Genomic DNA, 18,305 nt, shown 5'->3' with positions numbered 1-18,305 from the left:
ATGAGATGCTGTTTCTCACCTTCCATGCTGATGTGCCCATGACCAGTTTTAACACCTTAGCTGTCTTGTTGCTTTTGGCATGGGCGCTATTCCTGGAAGCTTGAGCCATAGCAGAGGGAGAGGTGATGGTACACCCCCAGCCTTGGGTCCCATGCTCTACTGGGTTGTCCTACTGTGGCTTTTTTTTTGCTTTTTTTTTCTTTCCTTTCTTTCCTTTTTTTCTTTCTACCCCCACCCCCCATCCCCTTCTACCACCCCACCCCCCCTACAGAAAAGCTGTAAGTGCCGACTTACAGTGCAGTCTGTTGTCTGTCTCAATTTTTTTCCAAAAATCACTCATTCCCTGTTGCTTTGACTTCCTTCTCCACAGCCCTGACAGATTAGAAGGCTGGAGCACTGCAGCATCCCTTTATATTTGAAGTACTGTGTACGTTCAACTACTTTTACAAATAACATATTGAAGCTAGAGGAGTGTGAGCAGTCTGACCGTTTCTTTTTGTTTCAAGAAATTGTGTTATCTAAGGAGAGGCTAAAATTAGAAGTGATGTGGGGAGGTTTGTGTGTGTGTTATGTTTTGGTTTGGTTTTTTTTAACTGAGCAACTCTTTTAATGGATGAATCATATGGGTGTAACTTATGGCACTTGATAGCATGCAGTCTGTCTGAAGGTATATGTATAATAAGTCCACCAGGATCATTTAGAAACTATCTCAAACTACTGAAATGTGAACTTAATCTACTGTAAATATTTGTTACTCATTATCTAATATATCAAAATACATTTGGTTTGAGTTACGCAAATGAAGGTAAGATATAAGGTGTGAGTTTCGAACAATGGGTTACTGACCATTAGAAGGAGCTGCAGATGCAGTTGGTGGAGCAAATATTTTCTGTAAAAGTAAGTATTTTCTTGGAAAATAATTTTCCAGAGCACAAGGGAAACAAGAGCTTGTGTTGGAATAAAGTGTGGGGATAGGACTGAAAAATGGTCAAAACATTTGGAGACTGCTGAAACGTTTTAGATTTGCCTTCATTTTAATAAACTTTCTGAATTCCTGAATCTAAAACTGGATGTATTAAATTTTATTTGGATGACACTTAAGTAATCTTTAGCCTCTTTCTAATTTAAAGATATTCAGGCCCCCCCCCCCCCCCCCCCCTTTCTTTTCTGGTGTTTGACTCAATTGTTTTTTTTTCCCCCCAATGATCTTTGTTTTACCAAAAGCCATGAGACACATAAGTTAATCTGGTTTGGTGGCTTGACCTCAATCGAGTGCCTGTCTTTCAGAAAGAATCTTTTATCTGCTAAACTAAAATATTAGGTATTCCTTTTACACTAGTCATGAAGTCCTCATCACCTGAGTCCTTGAACTCAAAGCAGTCCCAGTCTTTCAAAAACTGTAATTGGTTAAACAAGTTACCAGTTCTGATGAAAAAGTTTAGTCATCTTTGGATTGGGTTAGGCAGGAAGGGTGACTTGGTGATGACAAAGGTCTTCTCCAGCTTTGGTTATGTGAACAGCTTTTTAAAGACTGTTGTATAATTGAAAACATGGCAATAAAGGCCTTCCCTGCCCCACATAACTGGCTCCTGATATGACAAACAAGAAAGTCAAAATGTGGGAGAAATGAAAACAGCATGTTGCAGAATTTCTACCTTTGTTGTTCAGAGTCACATTCTTGAAAACCTGTCTACATATCGTGAGAGAGAATTCTTTGTCTTTCCCAGGAAAACTGTTGTTTTAAGTAACAGGTATTGTTATGTCTTGAAATATAGTAATCCCAGGTGATATACACCTTTGGCCTACTACATGCATTTTCAGTAGGTAGTCATCATCTGAGTCCCTTGGTATATATTATTTATACACAGAAGGTGATTTGCTGAGCAATGAAGCCAATGCGATGGCCTGAATAAGTTCCATGAAATCTAAAAATGTGCCCTATTGCTTTTCTTAAAAGGGAAGGTTGCTGCTAATTTGTAGTGTCAGAGGCCTTATGAACTTCTTAAAATCTTTGCATGGGAAAAATCCATTAAGAGCTCTGAATTTTGGTGCAAGTCATCTCACAGTGTTCAAAAGTCACTGCATAGTATTTTTCCGTTAAGATACATTCATGTGCTTGTAAGATAAGTATTTGCTTAGGTAAGAAACTGAAGGAGTAGGAGTGGGATGGTTATTGGGCAGTTTTTATAAAGGTGGTGGAAGTATGCTTTAAAGAACATTCCTTGTATTTTGTTTCCGCCATTAGCATATCTAAGGTCTTTACTGCCATAAAAAGGTACTTAAACTCTTGGTATCACAGTTGTGGTTCGCACTTGCATTTGTATGATAAACTACAAAGCAGTCCCATTCAGCCATTGTGTTTCCGACATTCTCGTGGCTGGTGTTGGTCTTCCAAGCCCTGTCCTTTCATTCACAATGGTATCACCCTCTCTGCCAGTAAATTCTTGGTGTCACTGGGTACTCCTCACAATACTTCAAAGATCTTTGTGACATTAACAAATGCTAAACCCTCCAACCCCCACCCCATCTGTATTTCTATATTTGCAAATGGGGAATGTTGCTAGGAATGCGTCAGACTATTAGCTGTAGTTTGTGTCCAAAACTTGTTGCAAATACCAGAATATCTTCTGCAATTGTATGCGTTGTTGCACCTGGTTAATTTTTGTATGGTATTATGATGAAATTACATACTCATCACCTGATGGCAATGACACTATCTTCATACTTAGGTGGTTGTGGAGAGTATTGACTTAAGGCTGATATGAAGCTTTCTTAGAACAAAAGTGGTTTTTGAATGATGGATGGAATTGCAGCATCATACATACATGTGTGAGAAGAAATTAAACATTAAGTGGCTTTATCATGCCACAACTCCTTAGGTAGTATTTCTCTGGTATACAAATGCAGTGACCAATTATAGCTATACTCTACTCCAGGATTTTTTCTAAGGACTCAGTTGCCTCCAGTGTGTTTCATAATCTAGGAGAAGATCGGAAATTGGTGGAAACTTTTCTGGTATTTTTCCTGTAGATCATTCACCAGGTGATTCTTCTGGGAAGGCTGCATTTGCTCAGTTCTCTGAAGGGGTGAGCCTTTGGGAATGGCCTCTGCATATTACCCTCGCTGGGAGGGAAGAGCTGTCTTTGAAGGAGTGGGCGTGATGGCTTTGGCTGTCCCTGGTCTTTCTGTCCATCCTTAAAGGGAACCTCTGTCACAAAGGAAATCCGTGATGAATGTAGCTTTTTGTTTACTACTTCCAGTGCATCCCCATCTTGGCCAGGGCAACTGTTTCCCATCGTCCTTTAAGCCGACACGTGTTCATCAGGGAATGCAGAGAGTTGAGATTTGCCAACACTCACACTTGAGACAGGTGACCTTCGCTTGCAGAGGAGGAAATCAATACAGTATCTAGCTAAGATGATGCCTGGTCTTAACAAAAGAGCATTACATACATTTTTAAGAAAAGGTAGACATTTGGGGAGATTGACCTCCTTTATTGCTTAACAAAGCACTTTTACATGTGTGATTTAGAGGAAGATTTCTTGGTTTACTGACAGAACATAGCTTGGTTCAGCTGTGGGTGGGCTGTTCATGTGCTGCAGCTGTAAGATTATCAGTTACTGTTAATAACTCCAGATCTTTGTTTTCCCCTGAAAATTATTTGAAGGATATGCATATTGCCATTACTAATCAGAGGTGGTTTTAGGGGAACATCCTTTACATGCTCAAATTGTCTTAGTGCTGCTACTGGCTTTTGCATAGCAGTAAAGCCATATTTACGTTCGCAATGATTCACAAAAGGGGACTATCCCATCCACTTAGGCATGTGCTGGCTTGAAAAATGAAATAGAAGCAAATGCAGGTACCTTGAAGGAAACTTAATGCTGGTGTTTCGAAACACCCATTATTTCCCATTTAAGAAAAACAATCCCCCCCACCCCTACTTTTGCTTGTCAACCATGTGGCTGGCCCGAACAAAGCCTCTTTGGCATGGGGACCTGGGCCAAAGTGCAGTGAAGCTGAATAAAATAATGTTTTGGACTCTGTCTCTTGAGCTTGTTCGCCGCTCTCAGCAGAGCTGGCTGTGAAAGCCGTGCCTGGTTGCTGACCTGGCCACTAAACAGCAGCTTCAGCAAGTGGTTCTGGCCTTTTGCTGCTTATCCTGTCGCCTTCCCCCTCCACACCCTCTCTGAAAGTCCTTCTTGTTCGGCTCCATCTCTTTGTCCAGCTGGGGACTGGGGGTGCTGGGCTAGTAATGTAGCCTGGACGGAGTGGCTGATCTCCGTCATTATGCTCACTCTCCAGTCTGGAAAACTGGGATGGTAGCATATCCTTCCTTCCACCCTTTGTGTGTCTTATTTATTTAGACTGTAAACTTTTTAAAGTAGGGACTTTTTATTTCTGTGCCTAACAATGCTGTGGCAATGCTGGCAAGAAGTTTGTGTGATAAACCTAACCTGAAAGTGCTTAAACAGGGTTGTCAGATGGAAGGAGTTTGGTCACCTCTTGCTCTTCTTATGTCGCCTGGTTAATTGCTTTCTTTACCACTGAATATTATCCCCCAATATGTAGGTTACAGAGACATCCACCCACATTTGGGTGACCTACGTTTTCATTTGCTTCACCTTTGAATTTGGCCCTCCTGTCATCCAAGATCCATGTGCAATTTAGATGCCCCAAGCAACTGAGGAGATGGGGTGGTGTGGCAGGGGATTGCAATGCCTGAGTGTCTGGGAGATTATAAAGCCCCTTATTCTTTCAGATTTCATCATAAAGCAGGCAGGTGAGCAACCCACAGGGCAATAAGAACAAAAAGGAGGGTTTGACCATCACACCAAACCGGTCTTTTCTGGAGATAGGGAGTTCAGTAGGATTTCAGCCGGCAATCATTTGCTCTCAGTTTCTTTGAACTGAGAGCTGTAAGAAAGGACAGCAGTGCTGAATGACAGGGTTAATCTGACGGGGTTTAGAGGTTAGTACACACAAGCTCCTTCACACAGACCACTTTGAAGCCTGTGGATCTTCATTCATTTTAAGGCTTCTCCTGCATACGGGTGGCAGGGCAAGCCTGAAAAGGGTGCAGCCACATTTTCCCGTATAAAGAAAAGACGCTGAGGAAAGCCTAACATTTCATACAGGCTTTTACTGCCAGCTTTGCATACTGTATACGCAGGCCCTGAAGAAGATAATGCAAGAAGCAGTGTTATCTGTACAGCACCGCTCCTTTCTCTTTGCATGCTAAATCTTGGGAAAACATCCCCCATCCCCCAAACCTAAAAGTCACATAGTGTAACTAAATTGCAGCTTCTCTACAGGCAAGTGTGAAGCAATCAACCACAGTGAACAGCACTATTGCTTTCTGACTATATATATATATATATAAAATATATATAGTTTATTTTAGGGGAAGTAGATGACAACAGATGGTGCTTATTCAGAAAGTAGTGACTTTTCCGTGCTCTTCCAACCTGGGGAATAAAAAGAGCAAGGAGCAAAGTCTGCTTTGCAGGTCACAGTAGGGATTTCAGGTGCAGGAGCAGATATAGCTCAAAGAGGAAGGCTGTCTGCCGCCTGACCTGTTAAAACCTTGAAGAAGAAATCATGCCAACATGAAGTCATTGTAGAACGTTCCTTCAGAGGGAGCTGATGTGGCGAATACAGTGTGAGCACAAAATGATTTCATGTTGTATTGCATTTTGAGTAGGTTTCAGCCATGGAATGAATGAGCCTACAGAGTCATTTGCACATTTGAGCTGTGTGCTTCTGTTGGTTGAGTTTCTTAGTTTCTATTTGTACCTTACTTAACAGATTGAGCACTCTGGCTTTTGTACCAAATAACTGCAGCTCCAAAATCTTTCAAGCCTGATAATATGTCTAGAATTTTTATCAAAATGGGCTTCAGTTCCTGCCTGAGACCTCTGGGGTACTCCTCTGTGGAAAATATGATATATAAACTGTTTAAAAAGGAATTTCATGATCATTCCACTTGGGTTCTACTTCTGTTAGCTGGTGGATTAAGCAAATGAAATGCTCAAACACTTGGTAAGGTATGAGGAAAGCAGAGCAAAGGATCTGTTCTTATACTGTTGCTTGTGTAGGAAGTCAGTTCTGATTTACCAAGTTCTAAGAAGGAAATATTTAGTGGGCAACTCTGTATCAGTACACTTTGTTTTGAAAATATTTAGTTTGCTCACATACCAGGAACCATTGTGGGACAGTCAGTGAAGCTGTGAAATACGAAATTACTGTACTGAAGGAAAATAAAGAGAATGCCTTAACCTAGACAGATACTAGCTATTGAGAGTCAAAAAACCACCACCACTGCCACCCTCCACTCCACAGAAAGTAAACACTTTATTGCTTGTGGTAGGTATATTATAGTTTGTTGTAGCTGAATATGAATGGCATATGGGAGGTCTGGAGGAGGATTTTGGCTGGGCGAACTACTGGGAAATGCAATCATCACAAGAAATTTTAATAGAAGATTTATAGAAAATAAGACTGTGATTAGAAGAACTATCCTCTTTAGCCTGTTATTTTGAAGAATCAAGACTTACACTGTTACAGTGTGTCTCTTGTCTCCATTCCTGAGAGCGCTGTGAAGATCTCAAGGATGTTAAATTCCTGGGAATAGGTATTCAGAAACAGTGTTGTAATCGCTTCAGGGCAAGGCTGCAGTAGGAGCACATTCCCCTGCAGAGACCAGAGGCTTCCTATGACTGAAGGAGTCGGAGGTGCCCCCTTAGGGGCTGTAACTCCAGCCAGCTCCATGCTCGCTGCTCACTGTGCCTCAGGTACCAGGGTCCAACAGGAGTCTGCAGAGCCTGGAGAAACATAGTTTTGCTAGTGATCTCACTTGCACAACAGCCCGTTACTTATGTAGCATGGTTCACTACTTAACACTTGTGAATTTGCAAAGCATTTGCTTTGCTATTTGGTAGAAATAGATACAGATGAAGTGTTTTTCCTTACTCGGAGTATTTCTGAGTGTTTGGGTTTGCTTAGACCTGACTGGGTTTGGGTGAAGAAATGGGCATGCAGCTATGATTAATACCAACACTTGATACTGTTAGATGCTTTAGACTGGCCACATTAAAACTACCACAGTATGCTCGACTCGGACCATGAGAAGTGCAGCTGGACTACTTTCTGCTGGACAGCAAATGTTGTCTTCAACCAGAGAAACAACTGCACTTCTGAACAGCTGTAACTCTGGATCCAGCTGTAGAAAGGCCTTTTCTAGTCAGAGAGGTCCAACTGTGCATGCGTTTGGTGTTGGTTGTCAGGGTCATGATTAATTTTGGGCATTGTTATGCCAGTAATAACAATGAAGACATTGTCACCATCAACATTTTCACTTGTTGCTGCAGTGCTTGTTTAATTACTTTTGCAAAAGCGGTGGGTTATGGGAACCTTTTCATGTGCAAAGCGTGGGCAAGACAGGAATCTCTTGTTAAAAGTTGCATGTGTTTGTCGTTCCTGTAAGTGATACCAATGACGAAAACTTAAAATCAGTTCATTGGCATTGGCAATTGGTATCTACTAGAGATCTGTTACGTTTCTCAGAATTGCTTCCCCCAGTCAAGGCAGTGCCACTGTTTGGTTTTTGTTTGTATTATGTATTCACTGGAAGGAGAGTGCTATTGTGTGTTTTTTTGGGGGCGTATGCAAACATAAAATAGATTCTCTTGAGAATGCTTTGTCTACACTCATCACAATTGGTAATTGTTTTGTGTTGTGTAAGACTTCGCATGCTGCGCTTCTTATTTTCGGCCGTGTGTGTGAACCTCAAAATGGACTCCCACCTCCAACCTTTTCTCATTGATAATTTAAAGGTGAATCCTACAACAAAGCATAACATGAAGTCATGTATTGCTAGGTGATGACGTTTGCCAAATTAAGGCCAATTTTTTCAGGCATTTTGGAAATAGTTTGCTGCATTTTAATGGATATCTTCTCCAAGTAGGACCTGGATGAGGTAGTTCTCACAAATGCAAAAAAAACCCAATTGCTTTCTGCATGGAAGCAGATTAAAATAGCGTAATCGTGTGTGAGGTGGGTGTCGGTTTTTTGTGCCAAGCCCGCTTGCAGAGGTCATTCCAAAATGCCAAGGAAAAAGGAGTCCATAACCCTCATGTATCCTATCAACAGAGTGCCTTGAGGTAGAGATGGGCAAGATGTGTGGAAAAAATGAGGCTTCTGCCAAACGTTTCCTTTGTAGGTCACTTATTGTAGTTGAAATTACAGGGAGCGTAGAGAGCGTAAGAACAAGCGGTCTATTAGCAAAGCCATGAAAACAAACTATTTGCCACTTCTAACAAACGTAGGACCAAAATATGCCTCAAATTTTAAAAATAAGTGAAGACTTGGCGAAAAATAACACCCGGGTTTATCTGCATTTCATCAGGTACATGGCGTCCTGGAATGCAGCCCACTGGCAAAAACATGGGGAGTGTTATCCTTTGCAGTACTGGGAATGTTCTCTGCTGAATTTGGCGCCAATGACCGAGCTTTGCTTGTTAGCTGAAGTTCACACAGACTCCTTGCCAGGCCTGCCCAGAATACTGTCTCCTCTGACTTCCTGTGGTCTTGCATAATATTTCCTTGCTTCTTGTATAACTGCGGCTGGATCTGGTCACTGCCCAGTTTGTATGGTTGACTTTTTAAAAGGCTAGTCCTGCAAACGTGCAGCTGAACCATGTCAGTGGCAGGAGGCGTCCCGGTGGTGACGTCGATGGAAGTGCCCTTCCACAGGGAAGCTGCCGGTGGCGGGGGCGTATGGCGATGCCGACATGTCTGAAGGCCATAAAGTTGACTGCCGCAGCCTCGTGACAAGATAAGCATGAGGCACGACTTCAGACGGACTGTGCCTTTGAAATATGCACTGCTGTTGCTCTAATTTCTGCAACAAATATAGGTGTTAATTAAGGAGAGGGGAGGCAGCACTGTGGGTGGTGTATCAATGGATGAGCAGGTTTTCAGAGCACTGTAAAATTGTCATTATTGCTAGTAGCCACCCAAAAGTCATTACATCTGCCTTGAAAATGTGCTCCAGGTATCAGGGTGTTAAAGACAAGGATAGCAAATCAAAGCATTTAGGAAGAGTCTTCTCATTCTGTGGGTTTTTAATGCTTCTACCCAAATTGTTTCTACAATTGTCTGCTGTTAAAATATGCACTAATTTTGCATTGCTGTTGAAGCAAGTCAGGTGTATTTACTAACCTTTACCTTAGCCTGGATTTTTTTGTATTTATGTTTTGAAAGTGAATTTCATAGCAATTTGTGCCATGTATCTGCATTTGTACTGATTATTTTTCAAATATTTGTGTTTATAAATGGATTTATAAATGGAGCACTGTATAATTACAGAGCTTTGTCAGTAACTAAATTTCAGAAAGACGCTTGTCTAACGCGACACTTTCTAGGACCCCCTTTTAAAGGCAGTTTTTGAACTGTCACTCATGTTCTTTGGCAACCCTGTTCCTGGCATGGTTTTGAAAAGCTGAACAGTAGAGATTACAAAATAGTCAATTCAGCATGTTTGTAAACTTACTCAATAAACTGTACTGATTTGTGTGTTATAGTTCCCAGATCTTGTATCATCTTCCAGTTAAATGCTATCTGCTGTGAAGAAACAGAAGCATCATTTTAAGGGAAAGCATTAGAATTGACTTGGTCATCGCAGTTATGTGAGATTTTGTTTAAATAATCTCATACCGTCATCTCTTCCATGAAACCAAGTTATGCAGTTGTCGTAGTAACTTTGACATCAAAAAGTTCATGCTGCCTACACATGACTTCTTGCAACACTGTCTATTAATCTGAGTAGTTTAATGGTAAATACACTTCTACTGGTTCATGAGTGTTATGAGGCAGCTTTTCTGGTAATTTAAAAGTGGTTTATTACCTTGTATTCTTAAGATCAACATTTTAATGACTACAGGCTAGCTAATATAATTCCTGTCAAAGTAACATAGTGGTGACACTACTGACATCTAGCAGACCATTTTATAGTATTGTGAATGCCAACGCTTCTGGGGGTTATGTATTAAATATGCTGGGTTTTTGGCAGATGGATGCAAAGCCAAATTTCTTAGTATGGCTTGACCTTACAGCTCTAGCAGCATGGATGCCAAATAAACCAGGTTCACCTCAACATGTTTTTGCCAGTGATGGAGAAGACACTTTGTGCCAGTACTGCACTTGCTTCTTATTGATGGGTTTGGAGTCCTGGATGAGCCATACAAATGAGAATTGCATGGTCAATTCAATTACATGGAAGTAGGCTGATGCTGGGTTGGACCTAAGATTAAGGAAGAAGTGTAAGAATTACAAAAGGTGCTGGGATGAGTATCGCTTAGCCAGCTGGAGAGCAGAGTTCATGGTCAATAAAGAAGGATTTCCCTTCTGAATGGAAGCAGCTACAGAGAAATTTTAGGACCCAGCAGCCTGTTTCTTTTAAAAAGGTATTTGTCCCTCCTGTGTAAATCATCGGACCAGTTTTAAAAGATTTCAGAAAAAAATGTTTTGGCTTATAAAGTCTCCGAGCTGGAAATTTACTCAACATATAACATAACAAGGTTTAGAAACCCTTGTTCAAAATAGATGGGCTGAGCCTTAGTACGTGTATTGGCAACGTTAGAGAGGCACATGTGCCCTCTGAATCCAAATGCAGCAGTGTCTGAGAGGTCCACAGTCACTTGAGCATGTTCTTCCTGCTTTCTTTTTTCTTTGATTGTTTAGAAACATGCACATGGGTGCTGTGGAAGACGTAAGGGTTTAACCCTCAGCTGCACAGGCAGACACATAACTGCTGCATTCAGTGGGAATTTTGTCTGAAAAACCAGCTTGGGATTGTACAGTTGTATACATTTCTAAATATGGATCTCGTCAAGTAAACAAGCGTGTAACTGTACGCAGTAATCTACTTTTGAAGCTGGGGAACACCCTGCGTTGCTTGTGTGGCTGAGTACGTGGCCGCATCTCGAGCTTCATGTGAGCCGCTGTTCGGGATGCTGATCGCCAATCCACATGTGTCTCACCACAGCAGGGGAACGATGGATATCTCTGAAGGGTATAGCAGCCTCCGTCACTCGGCTTTTGGTGCGGTGAGATACCGCTCTCCTTTGAAGGATGTGTTAGGGCAGATACGCGCTTTCAAAATGCCTGTGCTCACAGATAAAGGCAGAAGGGAGCAGCTGCCTGACACTGGGTGTTTTCAGCCCTACATGCCTGCCCCTTCCTGAAGCTGAAGATTTTGCTCAGTGTTTCTCAGGCTGAACTTTTACAGGAGCAAGAATAAACTTATCTAAGGAAGAGACTGTGTGAAGACTAACTGGAAACACCAGAAATGGGGTTACGCCTACAGCTTCAAGGAGCATGAGAGTGTTTTTCATGAACCTCTTCATCGGTGGTGTGCAGAGGGGGAACGGAACGTAGTCCTGATTTTGTTTAGATACTCCTCATATGGGTATCACAGTTGAGAAAGAGCTGCTGATATTGATTTTATTTTATTTTCTTCTTATAATTTTATTTTTTTGTAATGAAACTTGCCCTGAGGCTGTAGTCTGTCAGCAGGGAAAGCCAAACCTGTGACATCACCACAAAACGTGCCACGTCTCATGCAATATTGTGACTTGTATGCTGTAACTGGGGACCTGTGCACATGATGGAATGCTGTAGGTGTGTAATAACAATTTTATTATATGCTATACATCTGGTGTCTCTAAGTACTGAGGACCTTGGGAGTTTTGGAACAGCTTCTCGTACCGTCTGAAGTAGTAATTCAGTATACTTAGCCTCTTGGAGGATAGGTCTAATAACAACAATTAGTACCTTTGTATGTTTAAGTATGCTTAAAAAATTTAAATGGATGTGGTTTGAAAAAGTGAAATGAAAGAACTGTAAAATTAACATTAAAACCTAGCATATGCTATGATGAGGAAGTGTAGTCTAAGCTATACTACAAAAATTAGAGATCTGAAAAGCTCTCTGGTTGTCAGATCTGCCAGATCAAGCAGAAGTGAATAGAGAAACGTTACCGTCACTTAGGGTGCATTGGTTTTTGTTTGCATTTTTCAAAGGGCTAGGGAATGACTGGGGAGGAGGGGGAGGCGGGTGGAATAAAAACTTATTAAAACACACCTTTCTGAAATGTCAACACAAAAGTCCCCAAAAGAACGATTACATCTTGCACAGCTTTCAAACTTACCTTTCTCTAAACAGAAGAAAGAAAAAAACTGTTTCTTTTAATGAGTAAGGATGGGGACATTTTTGAAGCAAAGGCAAAGAAAAGCTGAGTGCAATGGGAGTTGTAACAGGGGACAAGAGGTACACTTCACTTTTGCTGGTGCTAGTGCTCCTGCAGGCTGAGTGAGGTCCTCTTTTGGGTGGCGGTGGTGTATGCAACACGGGCGCTGAGAAGGGACAAGGGGGCACTGACCCTTCTGTGGAGTCCTGTTCAGCAGCATGAATTTCTCCTGAGGGCACCGCTGTAGGTTACCTGCTACATGGGAGGGCTGGCAGGACTGGACCATGAGCTGTGAAGAAAGCTGATGAGCGGTTTCAGCTCTGAATGGCATGCTGGCCTACCACAGCATTTAGTTTCCAAAGGCTTTTGCCGAGGCTTGGGTATATGCTACACTTCAGTCATTGAAAGCATCTGTAGCCGCTAGGGCTTTGACTGAACTGACTTTCTTGGGGGTGGTGCACAGGTGAAGGTCTGTAGACAAATGGATGGAGGCTGGGAGAAAGTTTTGGGGGAAGCATCACCCTGCTTTCTGTGTCCTTCTCTTCATGCCTGCTGATCAAAATGGGCTGATAGGAAGATGCTGGGCTACATCAGCCTCTCACGTGGCCCACAAGGGCTATTCCTGTGTATTCCTCTGCAGATGAGGATACTCCAAGAGGGTATAAAGTGTTAAAGAAGGGGCAAACCACCTTTACTTTCACTCTATCCCAGGGGTCCTCAAACTACGGTCCCCCAGGTTCCTCAATCTGGCCCCGGTATTTACAGACACACACACACCCCGCCGGGGGTTGGGGGGGAAACCAAGCAGCCGCAGATGACGGCCTGCCACTTCATCCGCGCGCCGGCCCCCTGGTTACAAAGTTTGAGGACACCAGCAAAAAACCCTCCTGCTGATTTCAGTGGCCATACATGCTTTTTGAGCAGTCTGTCTCATCATTGTATATCTAATGTTAATATGTGTATGAATCAACTTTTAATCTGATGGTTAATAAGGACTCTTAGGAAATAAGTATTTTGTTGCTTCTGCTTTGCTTGTTTTGCGGGAAAATTAACTTTTGCTACTAGCAACCATAATTATTCCATACCAGTTATTCCGCCTTTTCTCTAAATGACATGTGCTTTGCTGTGGAAAAAAATACATTTTAGGTACCCTTAGCACCACTTTAGCCTTGGCCTAACGCTGGGGGATTACAGAGATAAGATACTAGCCATGGCTAGCATCATCTCCTGATAAACTGGAGTGTTAGTAGGGTGCAGAGTTATAGCCTTGGAAGGCAGAGAAAACAGCATTTAGGGCTCTTTGAAAGTCTTGTTTTAGGGATTGAGTAGGAATCCTGAACAAACAGATTTTTGCAAAGATTATGGGGGCCCTGTTGTTAACTTTTGCAGTAATTACTGAACTGCTTTCTTGTTGCTTAAAACTTGGTACTCTCATTTGTTTGTCGCTGTTCAATCAGTGGTGTGAAACACTTGGCAACAAATTGGGACATGGGGAAATAGTAATATAGTCTATTTCAAGCAACATTTGAATACTGGAAACATCGGTAAAATGAAAGGTGAAGGTTAATGATTTAATAACAAGGTCCCCAGGATCATGCCTTGTGTATGGAAGGCAGTAATTTACATTTGCTTCCTGTAGGGTGACTTTACTGGGGAACTGAGGGCATTTAGCGTATGCTGATGCTGCAACTCTTCTATACATCTGTTGTTATTTGGAAAGTGTAAAGTCTGTGGTGGAGACTTGTAAGATGTTGCAGTAAGACGGAGGCACTGACAGACAGGGGAGTGCTAGTATAGATGGGGTGATGAGGAGAGAAGGTGGTTATGTGCGCTCCAAAAAGGGGGGGGGGGGGGGGGGGCACCAGGGTGGTTAATGTGGGCAAATAGACTCTGCTTAGGAGAGGGATGTTTATGTGCTAGATAGAATTGCATATACAGCAAATAGACTTAAATATATTTTGTGGCTACCACTACTTATATACAAAGCAAAACCATAATTACAATGCTGTTCTTGTTTTTGAAACATCATCACATGCCAAACAAGTTGTGGATATTTGTAGGGCACAGTAATGTCAGAGATGGCCTGAGTGTGAAAAGGACGGGTTTACAGGTACCAGCTGCCTTCACAAAACCAGCTGAAGCTAGATTCTCATTCGCACGGTGCTGTGAAGACTTTACCTTCAAGTGTTTGACGATGGATTCTGCAGCACCTGCCTACCTACAGTGAATGTTGGGGTGGTGGGCGGCTGGTGGAGCAGGAGACCGGCTTCCTCAGGCCCTTTGACCTGGTCCTGGTCAGGCTGTGCAGTATGTGCAAAGGCATCATTAACGTTCCTCTGTTCTTCCCCAGTGCTGTATGAACAGCTTGGGGCAGAAACATCTCCTTGAACTGAGTTTGCTGATGAGACGACAATGTCTCGTGAAACTCAATAGTTTCTTTTTGCCTTTTTGATCATTCTGTTAGCTCCTGCTGGAATAATCTCCGGTATATCAATTCTTATTTTTTTTAAGTATTTATTTTTGTTGTTTGTTTTATTTTATTGGTTGATCAGGGTCAGTTTTAGAAGAGCAAGTCCTAACTGCGGTTGGAATGATGATTTCCTAGACAGTTCAGCACACTTATTCAACAGCCTTTCCTTTTCTACCAATGTCCCTGCTGTTGTTTCAAGATAATTCATAGGCATGAAATAGCATACAGGTCAGACGCCTAGTGTAAGAGCCAGAGTTTTCAGCTTTGGCAGAGCGGCCAAGCTCCCACCGACTGTATGTCCCCGGGATTGCCCTGGGTTAGCTGTAGGGTATTGAACTTGCTCCTCGGTCCAACTTGCAGAGCCCATGATCTCAGGTTACTCAAATTCTTCATTAGACCTCTGCTCAAAACAAAACAAACAAACAAAAACAAACAAACAAACAAACCACAACCCCCCAAAAAAAGTGAGGACCCCCAAGTCCCTTTGTAATGCTTAGTGATAGATGACTAGATATATAAATATACACTATTTATGACAAAGTGTCTCTATGTTTGCAGTAAAGGATTTGTTTTGTCATCTTTTCACAGTACATTTTAAAGAGTTTTAAGAAGCACTAACTTTTGTAGGCATGAATAAAGAAATTAATTGAAAATGCAGAGATTTCATGCTTTTGCCTGCCCTGTTTATACCCTGCTCAATCCTAGATTTCATGCTTTTGCCTGCCCTGTTTATGCCCTGCTCAATCCTAATGGGACTGTATGGGCCGTAAATGACCACAGCACACTTGCTGTTATATATAAACTAAATTTGGGGAACTTTTAGTGTTTGTTATGCACAGTGAACCTCTGGGAAAGCTTCAGCCTTTGACCTCTGTAGTGGGTTATGACAAGGAAGAATCGCAAGAGCTTGATTTAGACTCATCTGTGGAAAGCTGGTTAAAAATATTCAACTACCATGTTCTGCCTCCTCCCCCATCTCAGTAAAGGTCCTCTTAAAATACATTCTCTGTGACTTCATTTTTATCATTACTTTGGGAGCCCTGTAGCCAAGCTTGCTTGTAAGGAAATGATTAAATTATATTCATGTTTGTGCTTTGAAATTGCCTTGGTGGTAGTCCAAGAAGTATTTTCTTGCTCTTCCAAATTTCCATGTGCTTTAATATTAATCTATTTTCATCAATGTGACCTGCCCCAGCAGTAAAATTTGTTTGTAATTGGTCATGCAATGATTGCTGAAGGGACATAAAAACGAAACTAAATTTATCTCAGGCTTTTAAAAAACTTATTCTAAGAAAAATAAAGTTTTTATTAGAAAATGAAGTGGCATTTGACAGTATCAGTGGGTAATTTGTAACAAAACTGAATAGTCGTTAAAGAATTTATGGTAGCAGAACTCCTCAATTTCGCTTTACAAAGTAGAATATTCTTTCTTTGAAATATGTCATCACTAGCTTTTAATTTTGCATTATATGTTAATAAATGTTTATGCTTGGGTTGTGGTGGCAATTTCAGACTGAACAACCAGTAATTACATTATTTGTTGCCTTTGACATAGAATTCTTTTATGTGGTTTGTATATCACAAACTAAAACTATCCCAAATATCTAGAATTACAGAATTTTGAATTATTTTTTTTTTAATGATAGCACAGGCAGCCTTTGAAGCAAGCCAGAACATCTGGCTGTCACTTCAGACTGAAATTCTGGTTTACTAATACAGCTTTCTTGTTAAGTAAAGGTGAAAGGGTATTTCATGCAAGAACAGAAATTACTTTATTACTTAGGAGAATGGCCATTACTAATGGCTATTAGTTGCACTTTTAGAGCAGTCGGTAATATTTTGTTGGTTTTCTTGCAAAATTGTTTGTAATCAACGCCATTATACTATCGCTTAAATGGAGAGGCCACCATTTGCCCAGAACAGCTGTGTTACATTAGCTTCTATAAATAAGTTTATTATTTTAGATGAAAGTTATAAAGCAATCAGTTTACCTGTACTGAAGTAAGTAGAATAGCTGAAAACATGCCTAAAAAATGGATGATGATGAGCATTGGAACAACATAACATTCTCTAAGAGTTCTTTATGCATATTTAATATTTTAATCAAATACAACTTCTCTGTGGTTTTGTGGTCTTAAGAAAACTGGAAGGAAGGAAAATGTTATTTCACTCTTTAGATGACTGGAATGTAGTAATTTCCTTGTTTAAAATATTGATTCTTCCCTAAGAACTCTCCCCTGATTGCCCTGAGATGGTTTTGGAGGCAGATAGAACTGAGTGGGGAAAAAATATGAAATATGAAAACTTCCATTAACTGTGTGGGGACCATAAAAGCATTAACATGCGCTCTGTTCTCCTTTAGAAACACATATAGGTTAGACACAGAGGTTTCAGTACCGCATATGCTGAAAATGTGGTTTGAGAGCTTTAATTTACCTTTGTCTGTCAATGTTAATGGACAGAGCAAGTGCTGGAGCTGCTGTAAAACAAACCTGTTTTCCTTTTGTCTGCTGTGCCAGATAATGAAATAAAAGCTAAATTATCACTGATAACAAGTAATTTACAGAAAGGCCATGATAAAAATATAACAGCAGAGCTTGCCATTAGCAGTTTAAATGGATAATGTTTGCTAGCACTTGTAACCTACTTCTGTCCTCTGGTTTTTATTGTCTTCTCCCCCTTGCCATGCTAGCAAGGGCCTTTTCAGTGGAGGCTTAGAGCAATAAAATTATGGGTATGCTAAATCTCGGCAGGAGTAACTTCCTGAAGGATAACTACTATTATTTTTTTCCCCTTATTTTTCTGTACTACATTATTGCCAAGGTGAAGCATGTACACAGCTTGAAGTGTGGTTATTGGTATAATTTTATCCATCCCAACTTGAGGAATGTATCTACTAATGATGAAAACTGAGGAAATGGTTTATCTCATTTGCACCACTGGTAACTCCTAGCATGAGTTACGTGGTATTTACCATGAAAGCCTTAGTCCTTGCAGTCATGTGTTTAGGTGAGACTCATACTTTCCTTTCTGTCTTTCTGTCTGTCTGCAGCTTTTTCTTTTCTTTTTAACTCTAAAATAGAGAAGTTTGAAGTCATGTCCCGGTTGCTGACAAAAACTCAGGGGAACAATAATGTACAGACTTCTCAGTCCCATGTGTCTATGTGTGCATATGATATTTCTAATGTGTGCATATATAAATGTAAATATACATGCACAAACTTTTAAAATTTATAATTTCCTTGTAAGCCAGTCTTATCTGTCTTGAAATTGAGTCATCATTTTTCAAATGCTTGGAATTCAGATTGCTTTTATGATGGGAAGCCAGCATCCAGGGTAAAACATTAGCCATAGGGTACTTGCAGGATGATTGGTTTCTTGTAAGACAGCTGGACATGCTTGTTGGTACATTTGTGGTTCATAAAAGTGTTCATTTAAAGGCATTCAGTTGTGAATGACTAAACAGGGAACAACTAAACTCTAGCTGCAGTATTCTATGTTTGCAGCCTGGACGCTGGTGTACAGCGCTTGCCAGTTTGCAAATGTCAAGGACAGTTACCCTCTCACATTCCTAAATGGTTTGCC

At 41.1% G+C, this 18,305-nt stretch overlaps 1 protein-coding gene across 3 annotated transcripts in view; it reads left to right on the top strand.

The window, feature by feature from the left end:
• The window catches only part of EPAS1 (endothelial PAS domain protein 1), a 115,685-nt gene that overhangs the window by 43,917 nt on the left and 53,463 nt on the right, over positions 1–18,305 (top strand). The window contains exon 1 of one of the 3 annotated variants that reach the window (XM_040611939.1): positions 11,218–11,682. The exons of the other annotated variants lie outside the window; for them this stretch is intronic. Coding sequence (XP_040467873.1) covers positions 11,666–11,682 — 17 coding nt within the window. The 5' untranslated portion in view covers positions 11,218–11,665. Of the gene's footprint in view, positions 1–11,217; positions 11,683–18,305 lie in introns of those variants that run through there. 3 annotated transcript variants of the gene reach the window in all.

Source organism: Falco naumanni, chromosome 12, assembly GCF_017639655.2.
Source record: "Falco naumanni isolate bFalNau1 chromosome 12, bFalNau1.pat, whole genome shotgun sequence".
Lineage (NCBI taxonomy): Eukaryota > Metazoa > Chordata > Aves > Falconiformes > Falconidae > Falco > Falco naumanni.
The sequence above is the reverse complement of the archived record's forward strand: the minus strand, read 5'-3'. Positions and strand labels throughout refer to the sequence as shown.